Source organism: Zootoca vivipara, chromosome Z1 (genome assembly GCF_965207765.1).
Source record: "Zootoca vivipara chromosome Z1, rZooViv2.hap1.1, whole genome shotgun sequence".
In the NCBI taxonomy this organism is placed as follows: Eukaryota; Metazoa; Chordata; class Lepidosauria; order Squamata; family Lacertidae; genus Zootoca; species Zootoca vivipara.
In genome coordinates, this window is record NC_142583.1 from 18,205,205 (window position 1) to 18,225,088 (window position 19,884).

General features: G+C 44.1%; 1 protein-coding gene across 3 annotated transcripts in view; it reads right to left on the reverse strand.

The window, feature by feature from the left end:
* The window catches only part of LIMCH1 (LIM and calponin homology domains 1), a 193,827-nt gene that overhangs the window by 95,440 nt on the left and 78,503 nt on the right, over positions 1-19,884 (reverse strand). For all 3 annotated transcript variants that reach the window (XM_088658862.1, XM_088658871.1, XM_088658859.1), the window contains exons 2-3: positions 17,239-17,309; positions 5,307-5,376 (exon numbers count right to left, since the gene is read on the reverse strand). In XM_088658862.1, the coding sequence (XP_088514988.1) occupies positions 5,307-5,376; positions 17,239-17,309 (141 nt within the window). The remainder of the gene's footprint in view (positions 1-5,306; positions 5,377-17,238; positions 17,310-19,884) is intronic.

Genomic DNA, 19,884 nt, shown 5'->3' on the forward strand with positions numbered 1-19,884 from the left:
TAACGGTTAAAGAAACACCAAAGAAATCATTACTTCTTTGCAAAACAATGGATATTCCAAATGCAGCTAAAAGAAATCTGCTTTATGCCAGCATGGCTCTCTTTTAAAAACAGAAAACAAAATCCCTGATGATTTGCCAGCACCTACACCCATGCAAATTCTTCACATTTTTTAATTATTTTTCTTTGTCATGCAAATGTATTCCACTGTGAAATACAAACAGAGCTCTCGCTCTTCTGACAACAACAAAAAATCCCACTTATTTTTGGAATGGGAGTTTAACCAATTTCACTGCATTTATTTAACATTTGACACACAAACACACAGAGTCTGCAAGTATCTTCGACTCCCTGCGTCAAAAACCAAACCACACAGCCCTTTCTGCTCCGAGAGACACTTGCAAGCTGATAATAATATTATTATTAAGAATCCACCAGTTAAGCAGAGGCCCCAGGGTAGGCTACATAATACAGTGGCACCTCGACTTACGAACGACTCGACAACCGAATTTTTCGACTTACGAATGGGAGTAATGGCTGCGCGCTTACGAATGTCTCGACATCCGGGGGAAAACCGCGGCGGGATTTTTTGACTTACAAATTTTTAGAGAGGGTTGCTTCGACTTACAAATTTTTCCTTTTCCAATGCATTCCTATGGGAAATCGCGTTTCCAATGGCATTTTTCGACTTACGAAGGAACAGATTAAATTCGTAAGTCAAGGCACCACTGTATGAAAATACCCCCCCCCCACAAAAAAATCACAATTAAACATAATAAAAGCAGCAGCAAACCATTGAGGCAGTAGAGGGTGTGGCTCAATTAAAAAAAAATCACTGCACCTCAACCCTTGAAAATGGTTGCCCCTAGACCAGGGAAAGGAAACCTGTCGCCCTGTATTGGTTGTTAGACTCCAGTAACCATCATCCCTGACCACTGGCCATGCTGCCTGGGGCAACCATGGAAAAGGTGTCCCACATTTCACTTCTCCTCGAACTACATTTGGCAGCGACATCATGAGCATGGCCTTCGCAGCTGATCTGAGGTTCAAGGAGGTCACAGACCCAACAAAGTCTGTGGACTTGCACAACTATTTCAATGGGTCTATGGGGTGTGTGACTAATGCTGGGTACTGCCCTATATTTCTTGTTCAGCGCCCAGCAAATGACAATTATTGGACAACTGATAGAGCTTATTAAACAGTAATATTTTGCCGAGCAGCTCAGATTTTAGAACAAGCTTCCAAAAGGCAGGCAGTTCTCACTCCTATAACATGGTTTCTACCAAGTTCCTGTAGATTCCCAAGCCAAAATAAACTTCCTAAGAAAATAATCTAATAAGCATCCAGTTTTCCAGGAAAGTGTTCTTCATTATCCATTTTGCTACAGTTCTCTTTCTTGTAGGGTTGCAGTCATTCACGAAACATTCGAGCATTTTATAGAGAACTTTCTTTCCCTGACTTCTATACACACAAACTCTTTCAAAGGCATGTCTGCAAGCCAATATTGCTCTCTTCATTAGGGTTGAAACCAAGAGCCAAAAAGAGCCGCGAGCAAGAGTGCAGCTATAGTTCAGCCACTCGGTTTCGCCTTCCCCAATTTCCTACTATTATTTCTGACTCCTTTTTCACACACCCTCTGAGGCAAATGTCTGAAATTCCCATAGGGATAGCGTTAAGGAACTGAAGTAATGCTACAAATGCCACTCAACCCCCAGCCAAACAAAAGATAAGCCCAAAATAAGTTCATTCTTTTTTCTCTCTCACAGTGACACTATTCAGAGACAGGAAGGAAATTTGAGGGAGAAAAGAGAGAGCCTTCCTACAGAAATGCTGCCTTGAGACTTCAAAGCTACGATAGCCATTTGCCCCCAGAGTGCCACATCAGGCCTATACATTCGCTTTCAAAAATAAAGCCTCTCCTGAAATTCTACATCATGGGGAACACGCAAGGTGATGGATTCTCTCTATACTATGAACGACCAGCAGCCGCTCAAAACAAAACAAGACACACACCAGTCCTTTATACATTAACAGGAACAAGCAGATCCAACAACCAATAAATAACTATCAAAACTGGAGAGTTAGTTCAACCCTCTGCAATGCAAGGATGTCAGCTGAAGCATCCATGACAGATGTCCATCCAACCTCTGCTTTAAGACTTCCAATGAAGGAGAGTCCCGAGCAGTGGCAAAGCTGCATGCTCTGCTACTGGGGGCAGAGAGCAGGCGGGGGCATGGCTGACACCCCCAGGAGCATAGCATGCCCCCCGCAGGGCGCGTGCCTGTGGGGGCGTGGTGCCCAGCGCATGGGGTGTGTGCAGCACGTGTTCGGGGGGTGGCACCGCAATGGTGCCCTACCAGAATAATGGTGCCGGGGGCAGTCCGCTCCCTCCGCACTCCCGTCCCTCCACCAGTGCTCCCGAGGGAGACCGTTCCACTGTCGAACAGGTCTTGCTGTCAGAAAGTTATGAAAAACATATTGCATATGCATGCACTTAAAGCTCTTGTAATAACTTTCACCGTTTGTAAGCATTCTGCACTATTCAAAGCTGCTGATTCTTTAAAAGCTTTCCAATCTCAGCTTTGCACAATTAGCTAATTAGGGGGACCATTTCCCCATTCCCACCCAAATGGTGCAATGAACCTCATTTAAAAACTCCTTTAAGAAACAGTACATGACTGAGAAGAAATTGCCATGTATTCATGAACTTTATGACAAGCAAGTTTTCAGAAACCTTCCAGAACAGAGATCCAGATTTAGGCAAAGCCAATGTTGAGTTTAGAAAAAACCAAACCCACGTTTGGGAGTCAAAAAACACAGGCTTTCCAGAGGCCCTTTCCACTCTAGTTCCACACAGTGAGTCATGCATATTTCTTTCCAGTATGTTCGCCCTAGTGATTATAGACTTCTACACCAAGCCAATTGCAGATTATATAATAAACAGGATCTCACGCTAGATAAAGAAAGAAGTGTCCCACAGGTGCATCAAACCACTAGCACAGAGAGAGGCACATCTGTGAGTATACAGTTTGGATTATTTATTTCCCTAGGCACACTGCATAGAATACTTGGAGCAAAGGAAGATTCTACAGTTAGAATTTCTACTCAATTGATATTCTTAATACGCCAAAAGCAGATGGGAAGCTTGATCTCTTGCCCTCGAGAATCTTCTTCTTCTTCTTCCTCTTCTTCTTCTTCTTCTTCTTCTTCTTCTTCTTCTTCTTCTTCTTCTTCTTCTTCTTCTTCTTCCTTGATCACTCATAGCCAAGTAAGATGGTCTTCCATGAACACGGTCTTAACAGTGAGTCCATAAGTGACCTTGGAGACCAATTCTGGATCCACACATCCTTCCACATAGGTTTCCAGGTAAGAGTTGATCACAGTGAGAGTTTGCCAAACGTGTCTTCCTCTCAGCTCGTTTCTCCCTTTCGTCCTGAGTTCGTGCTTCTTCAAAGTCCATAACACCTTTGGTAAAGGCTGTTCTCCAATTGGAGCTCTCGCAGGCCCGTGTTTCCCAGTTATCAGTGTTTATACAACATTTGTTGAGATTTGCCTTGAGGGCCTTTTTAAACCACTTTTGCTGTCCATTGGTATTTCGCTTTCCATTCTTGAGTTGGGAATAGACTAGTTGCTTTGGAAGACGATAATCAGGCATCCGAACAACATCCAAAGCCTTAAGCCCCAACGTGATAGGATGGTTGCATACCCGTATGACTGCTACAAAGCTTCAGGAAGGAACAATATGCAGTAGATGCACCTCAAATTTTCCGCTGCAAATTGCATCTGCTTTCTCCAACTGTTCACTCAACCACGTATCTCTTGGCCAGGCTCCATGATGCAAAGTAAGAGAGATGTGGTTGATGGAGAGACATGATTGGCAAGGAGGGGGGACAACAGTTTTGAGAGTGGGAAAGGGGATCCATTTCATTTTCCTGCTACAAAATCTGTGTTCCAAGACCTGTGTCATGCCACCATTGTGTCTGTCTCAGAATAGAGATCCTTACAACTTCATCCATCTCCCTTGATATCCTCCCTAAGCAAAATGGATGGCTACTCCTTCATGTCTCCTGCCCACTCTGAACTTTACGTTCTATCAACGTATCAGCCCAGATGTCTTTCACACTATGCTGCTCTGTGTCTGCTTCCCAATCCTAAAGTTATCCCGTTGAAATGACATCATACTCGCCATAGCAATGCTACTGCATCAGGCAGAGCAAAAATGTGTAAACCTTGAAATGCATCTACTATTCTCTCTATAGCCCTTTTCAGGCATCCCTGTCTGACACTTGGAGTACACCTCCTGACCCCAGGCGATTGCTACTAGGTAGGCGAAAACCAAATGGCTGGTGCGAATTTTCCTAGCCGGGGGGGGGGGGAATCCTACCCAGCCCCAACAACATGGCAACTGACAATTGCCATAGCGAGGTCAAATCAGAGCAACACATTAGAAGAAGGTGGGTGGGTAGGGTGATCTGACGAAGAGGCGAGGAAGAGGGAGCCGGCCAGCTGCACCATGATTAAATGGCCCGCGCCCCCCCCCTTGCTGGCTGATTGGCTGGGGCTGTCCCTCAACACAGGTGAAGCGGCTGGCCATGATGAAGGGGTGAGGTCATGTACCTCCACCCCTATGCCAGAAAACTATTGAGGCACGGTCACCTGTGTGCAACCCCAGGCAATGATTTCTCCCAATGATTTCCAACTCCCTACCCCATGCATTTGCTGTATGTGTGGACGGAGTGTACCTGAACAGGGCTCTAACTGAGAACTTAAGACTGTTGTTCCACTGCCTTTGTTATTTGAAAAATAATTAGAGCCACCACATTATTCTTCAGTAAATGGTCAATAATTTAAACAAACAATAGCTCAAGATACAGTTTCCTAAATCAGCAAAAAAATTAATTAATTATGTAACATATAAAGAAGGATATAACCTCTGCTAAATCTAGCTCTAAGACACAGTTAGAAGTGACTTTTACTGAAGATGCAGGAAGAATCAGGGTGAACTCAAAATAAAAACTAGACCCTAGTTGCAGTGCATTCAAAGAGCATCATATATATATATATATTCATTTACACACACACACACACACACACACACACACACACACATACTGTCTGTGATTTAATGTTCAGGTCCTAATCGGAATGCATCCCAAGAGATTCCATTTAAAATAGCAATGTGAATTTTCACTACTGCTGCACAAGTTTGATAAGGTAGATGTGCTTGCATTACCCTGGAGAAAACAGCCACCACAACACCAGGATGCAAACAAGACAACCGAAATGTCTCAGCCACAAGATACTTACCAGTCCTGCAATGGGAGTTGGCAGTCTGTTGATCTTTTTGACCAAACCAGGCTTTATGGAATTCAGCAACCTGTCACGAGAAAGGAGTGTGTCAGATGAAGGATCAGTTAGAAGACCCAACTTGCAAATTGCTTTCTCCCCGGTCGGTGAGAACACTTAACCGCAGCATACGACGGCAGGGAAACCTTGAGACTATTAACTTGGGACAAAAATTACGTAAGCCTGCAAGCGCTATTGTTTGAAGTTCAGATTGGTATCTCTAGGTCTGTCAAGAGCTTTGAGCTGCAGTGCGTACTTAAGTGGAGGCCTGAGGAATTTGAGGCATGGATTCAACCTGTACACAACTGGCTGCCTCTGGTCAAAGAAGGGAAATGCAGCGAGACCGGCCACACTTGAGCTGATTTATACCAGCAGGCCAGAAGGTCAGGTGATTCCCTCACCCCTATAAAATAGGGAGCAACCAGGAGTCCTTGATCTTCCCACTACAGACTGCCTTCACCTCGCTCCCTGTCTGCCTTTCCCTTGCCTCACCCTCAATTCAACTTTTAAAAGGAACTGAAGGGGTGTTGGCGCAAGAAAAAAGAGTGAGAAAGGGATACCAGTGCTGGTTTTCTAGAAAAAACTTACCATGAACAAACTCCCTCGTTCTCTCTCAATTGAAGCCAGCATGCTCACGTCATTGAAAACCTCCACTGTCACATCTGTGATGTCAATGTGACATCAAAGCACTGTGGGACCTGCAACAAGTGTGTGTGTGTGTGTGTGTGTGTGTGTATTTGATCATCACTGCATGTGGCTCAACGGCTGTGTGGGAGAGAGGAACCATTGGCTTTTGGTCAACACCGTGGTATCTGCCATCCTAGGCCTTCTCCTAATCCTACTCATTGCTTTCTGCATTTTTGTGGAGTTCTTCCTTAACCCCATGAGGCTGCGCACAGACCAGCACTTTGAAGGCCTGAAGAACCCGACGGATGTGTGGTTTGTGCTCCCATTGAGACACAAGGACCTGCCATTTGGGGGTGATAGCGCCCACCTGAGTTCCGGCTGAAAAAAGGCCCTAATGGAAACCATGTAGCAGGACTGGTGAACCTGTAGCCCCTCAATTGTTGTTGGACTACAAGTCCCATCATCCCCCACCCTTGCTGACTGGGGCTGATGGAAATCTCACAACAACTGAAGGGTCACAAGTTCCCCATTCCAAATCTGCATGTTCCCTTCATAACAAACTGGAACGGTTGACGCATGCCACAATGTGCAGCACTGGGTCCGACGGTGGATTATGAATTCTCTCCCCACAGAATTCATGGCACGACAGTGGACGTTGCCACAGGTTGCAATGCCTGCATGGAGAGAATTCATGCCACAGAGACTATTTCTGGGTTCTTCCATGGGTGACATTTGGACGAGGCATCTGATCAATGTTCTGGTCATCTCCCAACTGGGACTAACTACCCTTGAAAGCTGCTCGGCAGCTGAACTCAATTAAAGCAGAATATGGCTGCCAGAATATTAGCCAGTTCAGACTAATGAAATCACAGCACATCAATTCTGCAGGAGTCACGCTACTGATTGCCTCCTTGCTTCTGGGCCCAATTCACTGGTGCTTAATGCTTGGTACCCATATATTTAGAAGAGCGCATCTCACTGTACTAGCCTGCCAGTGCCTTAAAAGACGTATTTATACGCCTGAGCCTTTTAGGAGTTTCAGCCTTGATTGCTTAACCTGCTGAGCAGTTGACTGCTTTTAGCTGCCTTAATCTGATTATCATTACATTATATATATATATATATATATATATATATATATATATATATATGAAAAAGTTAGATTGTTGCTATATGATTGTTTTGTTTGTTGCACCCCGCCTTGGTTTACCGGTATTGACTGAAACAAAAACAACATTTTTGGCAATGTGTTTATCTTAAATGCTACAATTCTGCCTAATAATGATAAGTTCATTCTTCCCCATATTTCTAGATTTCTTCTTATTTCATTCCAACCCTTTTCATAGTTGTCTTTATATATGTTGTCTTTATATATGTTTGCAAGTGGTAGAGTCTGTTCACCTAGCATTTAAACATTTTCCTTCCAGACCAGCATAATGACAACAACACCAAGTAATATTTTCCTAACTTAAGAATTTCCAGAGTTAATGCGGATACTTCCACTCACTGCCTAAATTTTCGTAGTGGAAAATATTGAAGAAAGGGGCAAAGAGAGAGAGAGAGAGAAGAATTTTGATTGCAGGATTCCCCCCTGCATTTCAGGCACACACACAAAAGCGAATCCTGGAGGTCTTAATGCAAACGCCAAATGTCAGATGCTGCTTGAAATAAATCTTTTAAAAATGTTTGCATTGGCCCCATTGAAGGTTAAGTAAGAAGTGAAGAGGAAGAGAGAGGAAAGGATCTGGGCTTGCAGTGGGAGGAAATGAAAAATGTGGTTAGACCACCACTATTAATGATTAGGGACCCAAGCTTATGAGGAAGAGGAAGACAGCAAAGAAAAACCCTCATGATTCAGTTCTTTGCCTGAAGCATCAAAATAGAGCTGCTATTCTTTGAAATAATTCTTTCAATGCAGGCTGGCTTTTTAAAAAATAAAATAAAAATACTTGTTTATTCACTGAAAGCAGTAAACTAAAATTTAAGAGTCTTCTGTGTGGTCTTTCAACATTTAAGTCAAATAGAAACTAAAGCAAATTGGACCCCTCAGACGCAAATAAAACAAGGTTTACTTCCTACAGAAAATATAATGATACAACAAACATGCAGAGGGCAAACACTGGTGCCTTGACTTCAAAAAGGACTGACAGATGAGGTCACTGTTAGGTTCTGTGCTGTCGTAAAGAGAGGCACGGGCTGCAAAGACCCTCGGTAGCATGCAGAAGGTCGCAGATTTAATCTCAGGTAACTATTTTTATTTATTGAATTTATATTCCGTTCTATACCTGAAGGTCTCAGGGCGGTTCACAGAACAAAATCAGAATACTGTATACAGTAAAACCACAAAATATATAATCAAAATAAAAACAACAACCCAATACCCCACACCCAACAACCCAATAACTAGTGGCAGGGCTGGGAAACGAAGCCCCAGACAGCTGCTGCTAATAAGTGTAGATAATACTAAGCTACATCTGTAAGGAAGACGTAGAGATCTAAATAGAGGCTATTATTTGTGGCACGGTATCCCTTTATGTGTATTTATTTTTGTTTCAGATTTGTCATGGCCAATAGCTAGCACAATAAAGTTATTTGGATAGGATTGGATTGGATTGGATACTAAACTACATTGATCAATGATGTGACTCAGTGTAAGGCAACTTTCTATGTTCCTAATGTAACCTCACAGGACTGTACTGAGAGAATAAAAAGACATATTCACTGCCCTCAGGTACCTGGACAAAAATGTGGGAAAATATATTAACAAAGGCAACTTCAAAAAGTTTTCTTGACAAAAGGTAAATTCTTTCTCTGCAGGATTTATGTGGGGGTGGGGTAAAGAAAGAAGTACAACTGGGTTCAAATATTCTTTCTCCCAAGTAAACATGCATGAGATTTCCGCCTTAGGCCTGTTGTGACACGGGTGGCGCTGAGGTCTAAACCATTGAGCCTCTTGGGCTTGCTGATCAGAAAGTTGGCAGTTCAAATCCCCGCGTTGGGGTGAGCTCCCGTTGCTCTGTCCCAGCTCCTGCCAACCTAGCAGTTCGAAAGTACACTGGTGCAAGTAGATAAATAGATACCGCTGAGTTGGGAAGGTAAACAGCGTTTCTGTGCACTCTGGTACTCATCACAGTGCCCCGTTGAACCAGAAGTGGTTTCATCATGCTGGCCACATGACCCGGAAAGCTGTCTGTGGACAAACGCCGGCTCCCTCGGCCTGAAAGCGGGATGAGCGCCACAACCCTATAGTCGCCTTTGACTGGACTTAACCAACTAGGAGTCCTTTACCTTTACCTTTACCTAGGCCTGTTGCGCATAAAAATGCACAACAGAAGTTCCCTTGCGGCATTTGGGGCAGTGTGGTGACTTCTGAAACTGACCAGAATTTCAAAAGCAGAGGGGTTTGCCATTCAAAGTGTGTTTGGGGGTGTGTGTGTGTCACACATTCCAGTAGGCATGTCCAAGTCCTTGTGGGGATCCCAGCTTTAGGCAAAAGTTATTCCATCCCTCTGGCTATATTATTCTCAATCCTTTTATGCAGAAGGTTATTCCGGCTGCAACTTTGCATAGCTCTCACTTGATGCACTACCTTCTACTTGTTCACTTTGGTCACGGACCCCATACTGAACCATAATATTTGTTCCTCATTACATCTTGAACAATAAAAAACATAGCAGGTTGCGACTCCGGCCTGATACAAAAACAGCCTCCCGTGTCCCTGCCTGAACTTAGATCTCTGTCCTTAATGAGACTCGACGTCTCCCTCCAGGCTAGACGCAAGCCAAATCCGAGAAGCCGATAATGGTTTGGCATTAGAATATACAGCACTGTAAACCACAGGAAATCGCTAGCCTTTTGTCACATTGTGGCATGGGTCACTCACATTCATTCCATAAAGGCAAAATACCTGGTGTGTGTGTGTTATGCACCCACACAGCAAAAACAACAAACTCCCCAAGCTGCGTACATCGCAGTGCTATTGTTAATCTTAGGCAGCGGCTAATTAACCAATTAAGTACGATATACACTTTACCACCAAATAAACCCAAAACTCCCATGAATGACCGCGAAAGTCCTCAAAGTTGGGAGTACTCGCAAAATTATTACATCCAAGCTATCAGCACACCAAATGCACACTTAGCACATCTTGGAAAGCAAATGCCACTCTGGATTCTGTGGTTGGTTCCAAAACCCAGTTTCGCCTTTCTCTCACAACTGACGTGACCCCAAATGGAAAAAAAAAACGTGGCAATACCTTCCACCCTGCAGTGGTGTTTGGAGCATTGAAGAGGAAAATGAGAGTAAACCATAGAAACATAAACATAGAACTGATCGCATCTGGTATTATTTGAAAGACAGGATACCAAACCACTGGTCTACCCTGCTCATTGGGTGTTAGCTAGCCCCTCCACCCACCCTCCATTTGCGCTGAATCATCAAATTCATTAAAAAGCAAGTACCATAACCCTCACTGTCACAATCACTTCCTTTACACTTCCCAGAGAGGAGGAAGATAGAATACTTTACTTTAAAACTTACAGCTTTACCTACTGGTTTCTGGAATTCAAGCAAGACTTTACATTGCCCATTTGTTTCTGCTCATTCCAATCTCTCTGAATTCTAATTTTTAAAGGGTGTTGCTAAAAGGGGTGTTTTGATCACTTATTTAATGCCTTTTAAAGAGACTATTCAGTATTAATAGGGAATTACTGCTTTAAAACAAACGGTTGCAATTGCAAACAGCTGTTCAAACATTTACCAGCAGGTCCGGTCTGCCTAGCTGCAGCAGCTGGGCAGGCAAAACTGACAACAGTGGTTAGAATAGATTGTGCACAAGTCTTCTGTACAGATCCGCCTGCCCTATGCCGCTTCCGGAACTATAGTCTAGAGAGTGGCATGTGCTTGTAATGTACATGGAAAGAGGCAACAACGAATGGGCCAGACCTTTCCCAGACAAAGGGGTGTTTACTGAGACAGTAAAATAAAAGGGTCAGAATACTTGTTGCAGAAAGGAGCAAGGAGGGGTCTGAAGAGAGGGAGATATGGCAGCAGGGAGCCAAGAGTTGATGCACGGTGATGTTTTGACATCTGGGGAAATGAGAGGAACAAAGCCGTAGAACAGGCACCCCCAAACTGCGGCCCTCCAGATGTTTTGGCCTACAACTCCCATGATCCCTAGCTAACAGGACCAGTGGTCGGGAAAGATGGGAATTGTAGTCCAAAACATCTGGAGGGCCGAAGTTTGGGGGTGCCTGCCATAGAACCTGGAAAGCTAGAAAGATGGAGAGGGGCAATACTACCGTGTTCCCCCTCCCCACAACTTGAAATGCATATTCCTTAGCCTTTTTCCTTATTATTATTATTATTATTAGTAGTAGTAGTAGTAGTATCCAACATTACAGTCAATATTGTTATAGATTGGGAGGGGGAAACCCCCCAACTCTAGAAATTAATAAATGGTGGGATTTTGATTATCTGTGATGTGAAAGGAGAAATACAAGCTGCAGAGGAACTACTGAGCTAGCCTATGCAGAACAACCTGGCCAAGCTAGGGCCATTAAGAAACAATATAGGGCCATGGGGGGCCATTGGCAATGCAAGAGAGCTGTCCTACCCCCACCCCCTTGCCCTGAGGTGTAAACAGAGACTGGGGGTTTGGAAGGTTGCCAGGGTAACTGGGTGTGAGTTGACAGGAAAAGAGTGTTTTTGGAGCAAGGCGTTCTGGGAAAAAGAAGGGAGAAGAAAGACTGGGATCCATCTTGGGCAGGGTGAAGGCTGGCTGTGAGAGATGCCTTGGACTCTAGGGCTGCACTGCTGTGGGGGACAATCCCCTCTTGGAATGACCAGACTGTAAAATCCAGACTCCCTCTATGCAGACTGAAGGTGTAAATAGGTGAATAAACCTAATTCTTAAAGCTACGACAGTCTCAATTCTACACAGGAACCCAGAGTGCCTGGAACCCCCAGGAATCTTGCAGAGAGTGGGGGTGGCACACGACTTTTGTAACAATACATTTATTACACTAATGCAATCACAGCAATATTATTCTATGCTCCTTGTAATTTAGAAAAGAAGAACAGTTACGTTGACCAAGGCCAGGAAAAAAGAGCACTGTGTGTTGTACCAATACATGAAGTAAGTGAAACTACAAACTGACGTTTGGGAGAGAGTTTGATGCGGAGAAGTCATTTTCCCAAACGTCCATCCACAGTGTTCTGCACAGCAATGTTGAAGTGGGCGGGGGGAGGCCAGACTTCATACATGCCACTATTGATTGAGGAAAACACAGGAAAAGAAGTGTTGGCACGAAGAAAACCAGCAAGGCTCTGGGTGCCTGCGATCTGTTCTACAGCACCACTAACTTAAGCAAAACTAAAAAGGAACTCAATGGGAATAGCCTCTTATTCTGGCACACAAAGACAGCTCCTGCAAAAATTGCTTTATGCAGTATTAGTCAGTCCAAACCACTGTGCCAGAAGCCATGAAATCACTCCTTCAAAAAACGAAAGAGCTTAGCGCCTGAGCACAGCTGCATTAGCAATTGAAACGAGTAATGTTACGGAAAACAGAAGTGTTGCTTTAAATCCAAAAAGAAGAACGGCTACTCAAAAAAGGTTTTCACACTTTCAGATCTATGGCATACTTCCTTTTACCCAGTCTATTACTAGAATACGCACATTCCTTTACAAGTCACCATTTACACACACATTTTTTAAAAGACAGATTTGATGAGAGACTCGTGTATTATGTACTGAGATATCTGGACTATAGAATGGAACGTATTACAGTCATACCTCGGTTTAAGTATGCTTCCGTTTGAGTACTTTCAGTTTAAGTACTCCGCGGACCCGTCTGGAACGGATTAATCCACTTTCCATTACTTTCAATGGGAAAGTTGGCTTCAGGTTAAGTATGCTTCAGTTTAAGTACTCCACGGACCGTCTGGAATAGATTAATTCACTTTCCATTACTTTCAATGGGAAAGTTCGCTTCAGGTTAAGTACGCTTCAGGTTAAGTACAGACTTCTGGAACCAATTGTGTACTTAAACCGAGGTACCACTGTAATAAGAACCATCCCTTCAACTTTCCCTTACACTGATAAGTTTCAACAGAAACAAGTTGCAGGTGTATTAAACCTGGCTGCATATACTTTGGCCAGCCTTCAATTAGTCTGAGCACCCGCAAACCCAAACCAGCTTGCTTCCAGCTGGGAAAAGAGCTTCAAAATACCACTCTCCATTTTAATCTGTCTTCAAGTCCCTTCAGATTTCCCTCATGCACACCAGTTGCAAACAAGACATCACTTCCCATCGCTCAATGTAGCGAAAACAAAGCATGATCTGGTCTAATCAGGGCTATATATATATATTTTATTTCTCTAACAGTGAAACAGGAAGCGCATATATCACACAAACAAATGAGAACATCAATGTGAAGCAAACCACAAAATAAGCACAAGTTAATATAGTTTTAATATAAATTACTCTGCAATTGTTAAAGTCATAGATAATTTGAACTTGGGGTTACAAGTGACGTACTTTTATGAGGCCTACATTTGAGACAGCAAATGTGCATTTCCTTTCTGGTAACACTATCACAATCATACAACTGAGGGAGGAACAACTCTTACATGCCCATAATAACTGTATGGATACTTTAATTGCCCCAGCATCATAACTGCTGGGATGTTCTTTCTCAACAGGATTCAGTCTGTCCCTCATTTTGTCCTCAGGGTTCAAGAATATGAAAGCTATGAGCCTTACATGGAAGGGGAGCACTTATCCATACCTAGACGCCACATGCACGAGTTTTGCTGAGAAAATCAACCAGCTTAAAACCAGACATGTGCCATTCTTTACTGGGGTGAGGCACATGTTGCTATTTCCTAACGTTGCTATCTGTAGCAAAGTACAAAATGGTAAGTTGCTTTTAATGCTGCCTGTGAAGGTAGGTAAAGGTAAAGGAATCCTGGGCGGTTCAGCCCAGTCAAAGGCAACTATGGGATGTGGCGCTCATCTCCACTTTTCAGGCCGAGGGAGACGGCATTTGTCCATGGACAGCTTTCCAGATCATGGGGCTAGCATAGCTAAACTGCTTCTGGTGCAACGGAACACCGTGACGAAAACCAGAGCGCACAGAAATGCTGTTTATCTTCCCAACGCTGCGGTACCTATTTATCTGCTTGCACTGGTATGCTTTTGAATTGCTAGGTTAGCAGGAGCTGGGACAGAGCAATGAGAGCTCACCCCTTCACACGGACTTGAACCGCCCACCTTCCAATTGGCAAGCCCAAGAGGCTCAGTGGTTTAGACCACAGCGCCACCCGCATCCCGACTGTGAAGGAAAGATAAGTGGCTGGAGTCAGACAGATGCCACTGATTGTGCGCACAGCCCCAGCCATTTCTGATCCAGACAGGAAAGGGTGGGGTTCTTACAGGTTTGACCCTGCATGACTCCAATTACCTCAGCAATGCAATGGTCAAACCACTTCCCAGACCTGGCCCTCGAACACAATCGCCAAGATGCTCTCGGCCCATCTCTGAACTTCAAATGATAGGGTTTGCTTGTCAAGGTCGCCAGATGGCTGACTGAGGAACACTAGACCCCGGGCAAGCAGGATTCACAAGAGCCGATCACACTCATGCCAGAGTGCAATGGAACAATCTCCACCAGGGTAAGTGAGGTCTGTGAACCTCATTGGTCAGACAAAGGGTATTTGCAAGCAAGCAAGGGGTTTTTCTCTCTTCTTTTGTACTAAAGGTCCACAAATTGGTTAGACTGGGATTAATAGGGCAACGTGAGCTGAGCGGTAACTTAATTCCCTGTTAATTAAGCACTATTAGCCAAGGACGAAATGTACGACTAGAGACAGAGGAAACATAAAAGCTGCAAGACAAGCCACACCTCTAGTTTTCAAATATAGTTTTCAGTTCGTCATGTACGTATTTGGTAACATGGGGAAGTACAGTGTTCTCGAAGCTACGAACATGAGTCTGACCAAACTACGGGAGGCAGTGCAAGACAGGAGTGCCTGGCGTGCTATGGTCCATGGGGTCACGAAGAGTCGGACACAACTAAACGACTCAACAACAACAACAACAACAACAGTGACGCTCACATCCTTATGGACTTTTATATTCAACTCTTCCTCCAAGGGCTCAGAGTGGCATGCATCAGTTTTTCCTTACAACAACTTCATGAGGTATGTTAGAGAGCTGTGAGAGAACTATGAAGTTCACTGGGTGACCATGGGCTTTAGGTCACTCTCAGCCACCCTAATCTACCTCAAAAGTAGGCCTGCCACTAGATTTGAGGAGGTCCTGTGAGGTACTAGGGACGCGGGTGGCGCTGTGGTCTAAACCACTGAGCCTCTTGGGGCTTGCTGATCAGAAGGTCAGTGGTTCGAATCCCCGCAACAGGGTGAGCTCCCATTGCTCTGTCCCAGCTTCTGCCAACATAGCAGTTTAAAAGCACAGCAGTGCAAGTAGATAAATAGGTACCACTGTGGTGGGAAGGTAAACGGCGTTTCTGTGTGCTCTGGTTTCCGTCACAGTGTTCCGTTGCACCAGAAGTGGTTTAGTCATGCTGGCCACATGACCTGGAAAGCTGTCTGTGGACAAACGCCAGCTCCCTCGGCCTGAAAACGAGATGAGCGCCACAACCCTATAGTCGCCTTTGACTGGACTTAACTGTCCAGGGGTCCCTTACCTTTTACCCTTTACCCTCAGACCTGTGAAGTAGCACCCCTTACACTCCCACAATTGAACTTACTGCATGTTAGGGGCAAGTAGCATCAGAGATATGCCACTTTACCTGGTTGGCCCTGTTCTCATTCCACATTCCACATACAGAAATTAAATAGACTGGATGTTAAATCTTAACTCACTAGTGGCGATGGAGTAGCATCTTCCACAACACCCGAGACAGCAAGCTATGGGGCTGGGATGGAACATGCCATGTGGCATACATAGCTCTGTCCTCGAAAAGAGATGGAATGCCCAGGGGGCTTTGGAGAAACAGCAAGGGGGCTGTGCCTTCTGCTACCATCCAGCGCTTACCTCCTGAAATGGCTTCCCCACTTTGCCTAACAGTAGGGCTGGCTCTGATCTCCCAGTCCAGGCACAGGCAAACTCTGGCCCTCCAGATGTTTTAGAACTACAATTCCCATCATCCCCAGCTAACAGGACCAGTGGTCAGCTAACAGCTAATAGGACCAGTGGTCAGGGATGATGGGATTTGTAGTCTCAAAACATCTGGAGGGCCGGAGTTTGCCTATGCCTGTCCCAGTCTAATGAGCAGACTAGAACTTAATTGTGCACAAGATATTGCACTTCTCAAATGTTCTGATGCAGTTCTCATTGAAAATAAATTTTAAAGCACATTTTAGAGTACACGTAATACCTTTTGTGAGTAATATTCAGAGTAGACTACTCTGAGTACAACTTACTTTAACATAAAGTTTGAATCCAAATAAATGAATGACTTGCAGAATAATGATAGTTTTGCCCCACAAAACTCAATGTGACCCTTGAGAACAGAGTCAGCCTTTGCCTTCAAGTCCCCATCCTGTAATCTATTTCTGGTGGCCCCTGTTAAATATGACAGAAATTTGGAAATGATTATGAATTAACACAAAGCAAAGCATCCTGGTAGACTATCTGGTCACACGAAGGCCAATTTCTTGAGCTGTGAAGAATGCTTGCTAGGCAACAGCAGAAGCCTGCATGTTAAATAATACTGGCTGATATTTGAGAGCCTCCCTCGTCCATTCCACAAAGAGGTATATTACATCAAGAATGGCAGCGTTCCCACCAGATGTGCATGTATACTTTGGGGGACGCTTGGACAACCCACCATGACCATCCAATTCCTAAGCATGCAACACATTTGACGACGAGCCTCAACTGTTTGCTTTGGCTACACTTGTTTAATTTGGAGGTGCTCCACACAAGAAGTTTCCTTTGGCTTGAGGTCGGATGACTCCTAACAGCAGGTCTGTACTATAATGTCTGGGAAAGTAACTTTTCTTCCTAGGAAGTCATAGCACAATGTGCTTTTTAGCACATCTAGGCAGCTGGCGAAACATTCCCAAAGCCAGGTCAACAAACCAAACTCTACAAGAAGCAAACCAACAAAAAAATGGTTGTGTGAATCTTCCTTAAATCTATCTCCAAAGCACAGATAACTTGAATGCTATAGCTATTATTATGAGGACTTCACAAAAAGAACTTAAAACTCAGAGTTCAATGTGCAGTTTTACTTACTCACACAGCAGAACACCGTTTTCCAATCCAGACCGAAAATCTTTATCACCAAAGGTTCTCCCCGTAACTTGCTGTAAAAGAAGGAGGTGGGGATTAGTCCATCAAATCATAGGGCATGGGATGGTTTTCTGAACAAAAAACAAACTTCATCATAAAGCACTGCAGCTCAATATTTTCTGGCACTTCTGAAACAATACCCTTAGTCACAGCCTAGAAATTTATTTTCAGCTTATACACTGTATCCCATGTAAGACTTCAGTGGGTCTACTACTCTGAACATGAATGAATTGGATACAGCCTTATCCCTTTAGGAAACACTGACCTAACACTTCATTCAAATTTAGGCCATCATTTGGTAGAGACTGAAACTGTCACAATCAATGGTCAACTGCAAAGCTGTAATCATGCAATTTATAATTATTATATAGGTAAAGGTAAAGGGACCCCTGACCATTAGGTCCAGTCGTGACCGACTCTGGGGTTGCGGTGCTCATCTCGCATTATTGGCCGAGGGAGCCGGCGTACAGCTTCCAGGTCATGTGGCCAGCATGACAATGCCGCTTCTGGTGAACCAGAGCAGCACACGGAAACGCCGTTTACCTTCCCACCAGAGCGGTACCTATTAATCTACTTGCACTTTGATGTGCTTTCAAACTGCTAGGTTGGCAGAATTATTATATACAATCCCCAAAATACTGATCTGCTGAGAAGTGCCAACTCATGATACATTTTAACACATCTGGAGAAGAGAAGGTTAAGGGGTGATATGATAGCCATGTTCAAATATATAAAAGGATGTCATATAGAGGAGGGTGAAAGGTAGTTTTCTGCTGTTCCAGAGAAGCGGACACGGAGCAATGGATTCAAACTACAAGAAAGAAGATTCCACCTAAACATTAGGAAGAACTTCCTGACAGTAAGAGCTGTTCGACAGTGGAATTTGCTGCCAAGAAGTGTGGTGGAGTCTCCTTCTTTGGAGGTCTTTAAGCAGAGGCTTGACAGCCATATGTCAAGAATGCTTTGATGGTGTTTCCTGCTTGGCAGGGGGTTGGACTGGATGGCCCTTGTGGTCTCTTCCAATTCTATGATTCTATTCTATGATTCTATGATGAAGTAGGTAGGCTCTTTCCTATGTTTGTTGTTGTTGTTGTTAATTAAATTTGTATACCACCCTTCAGTTGAAGATCCCAGGTCTACAAAAGGGACTGAGAGCATGTTCACATCGCTTTTGGGGGATTTTTACTTTGAATAAGTACTCAAAGGGCTACAGAGCTGACAATTGATTCAATCATTTGTGGAGTGGAGTGTCAGGGGCAGAGATGGGAGGCTCTTACCCAGGCCTTCTGCTCAAGTTCCTAGCTGAAGCAAGCATTGCCTTTGCAGCCTCTTTAAGAGTACACAGAACCTCACAAGCATATCTCATTCTCTACTGATGCCTGAGCCATTTGCCAAGTCTTTGATAAGATTTATAACACGTAGAAAAACAGGAAGAGGCTGCTTTTCATGTGATACCATGATTAAAATCAAAGAACCAAAGCTCAATATAATTTGTCATCTACACACGTACAATAAACGGTATGATTTCATCATCTTTGTTACATTTTCTTCTTTAAAGAGGTTATGCTCAGTCTTGGCAATGGAATGATTCTATTGGTGTTAGTTGCCATACATGAAATGTGTGTTTACCAAGGAAAACAAAGTCATGTGAGCATGGAGAGACTAAACTCAGTCTAAAGCAGGGGTGAGGAAATCCAGCCTAAAGGGGAGCAGAGTATGGCCTGCATAAAACCTGCTGGAATGAATGGGAGATAAGTAGACATAATAGTGAAGCACTTCATATTCAGACTTGGAATCAAGAAATCCCACTTCAAAATCAAAGGCAAGTTTTACACACCACAAACATCTTCTCTGGCTCATAAGAAAATCCCAAGTGGGAAAAGAATTTCCAGCCTCAGCCCACCGCCACTGCTACCTGTCTCTACTGTACATCTCAATCTCCCCAAGCGGCGCAGCAATAAAACTGCCAGCACATTTGCAAAGCTAAGCAGGGTCCGGTATGGTTTCAAATTGGATGGGATACCAACACATGTTCAGATTCCTGCATTGCAGGGGGCTGGTCTAGATGACCCTTGGGGGTTCCTTCCAACTCTACAATTCTATGAAAGGGAAGTGTGGAGGTGGAGACAACTTGCAAATGCAGGAATCCTCCCCACAGCCATCCCTGGATGTGTCCGAACCACCAACCTTCTGGTTAACAGCCAGACAAACTAACTGACCCATTGTGCCACTGGGGGCTTCCCTTTTGTTTACGACCAAAGGAGCACCAAAACTGTATTGACGGGGAGGGGAAATCGTTCCTTTCTTGCTGGCTAACAGAGTGATAGGGTGATCACTCATACCCGAGTAAGGTTGTTGAAATATACTCGGAGTCAAGAGTGAATTTCATGCTCTTTATTCAGCTCATAGTCATCAAGGAGGAGAAGAGAAGACGAATGAATCTTTTCCCCAAACCATCTGCTTATATACATTATTTACACAATGGGCCTTGCGTGATTGGCTACTTCAGGGCTACACCTGTGGGCCAATTATATTGTGGATTGACTTCTGCCTGCAGCCTGATTGGCTGCTCCTACAGGCCAATCAGGT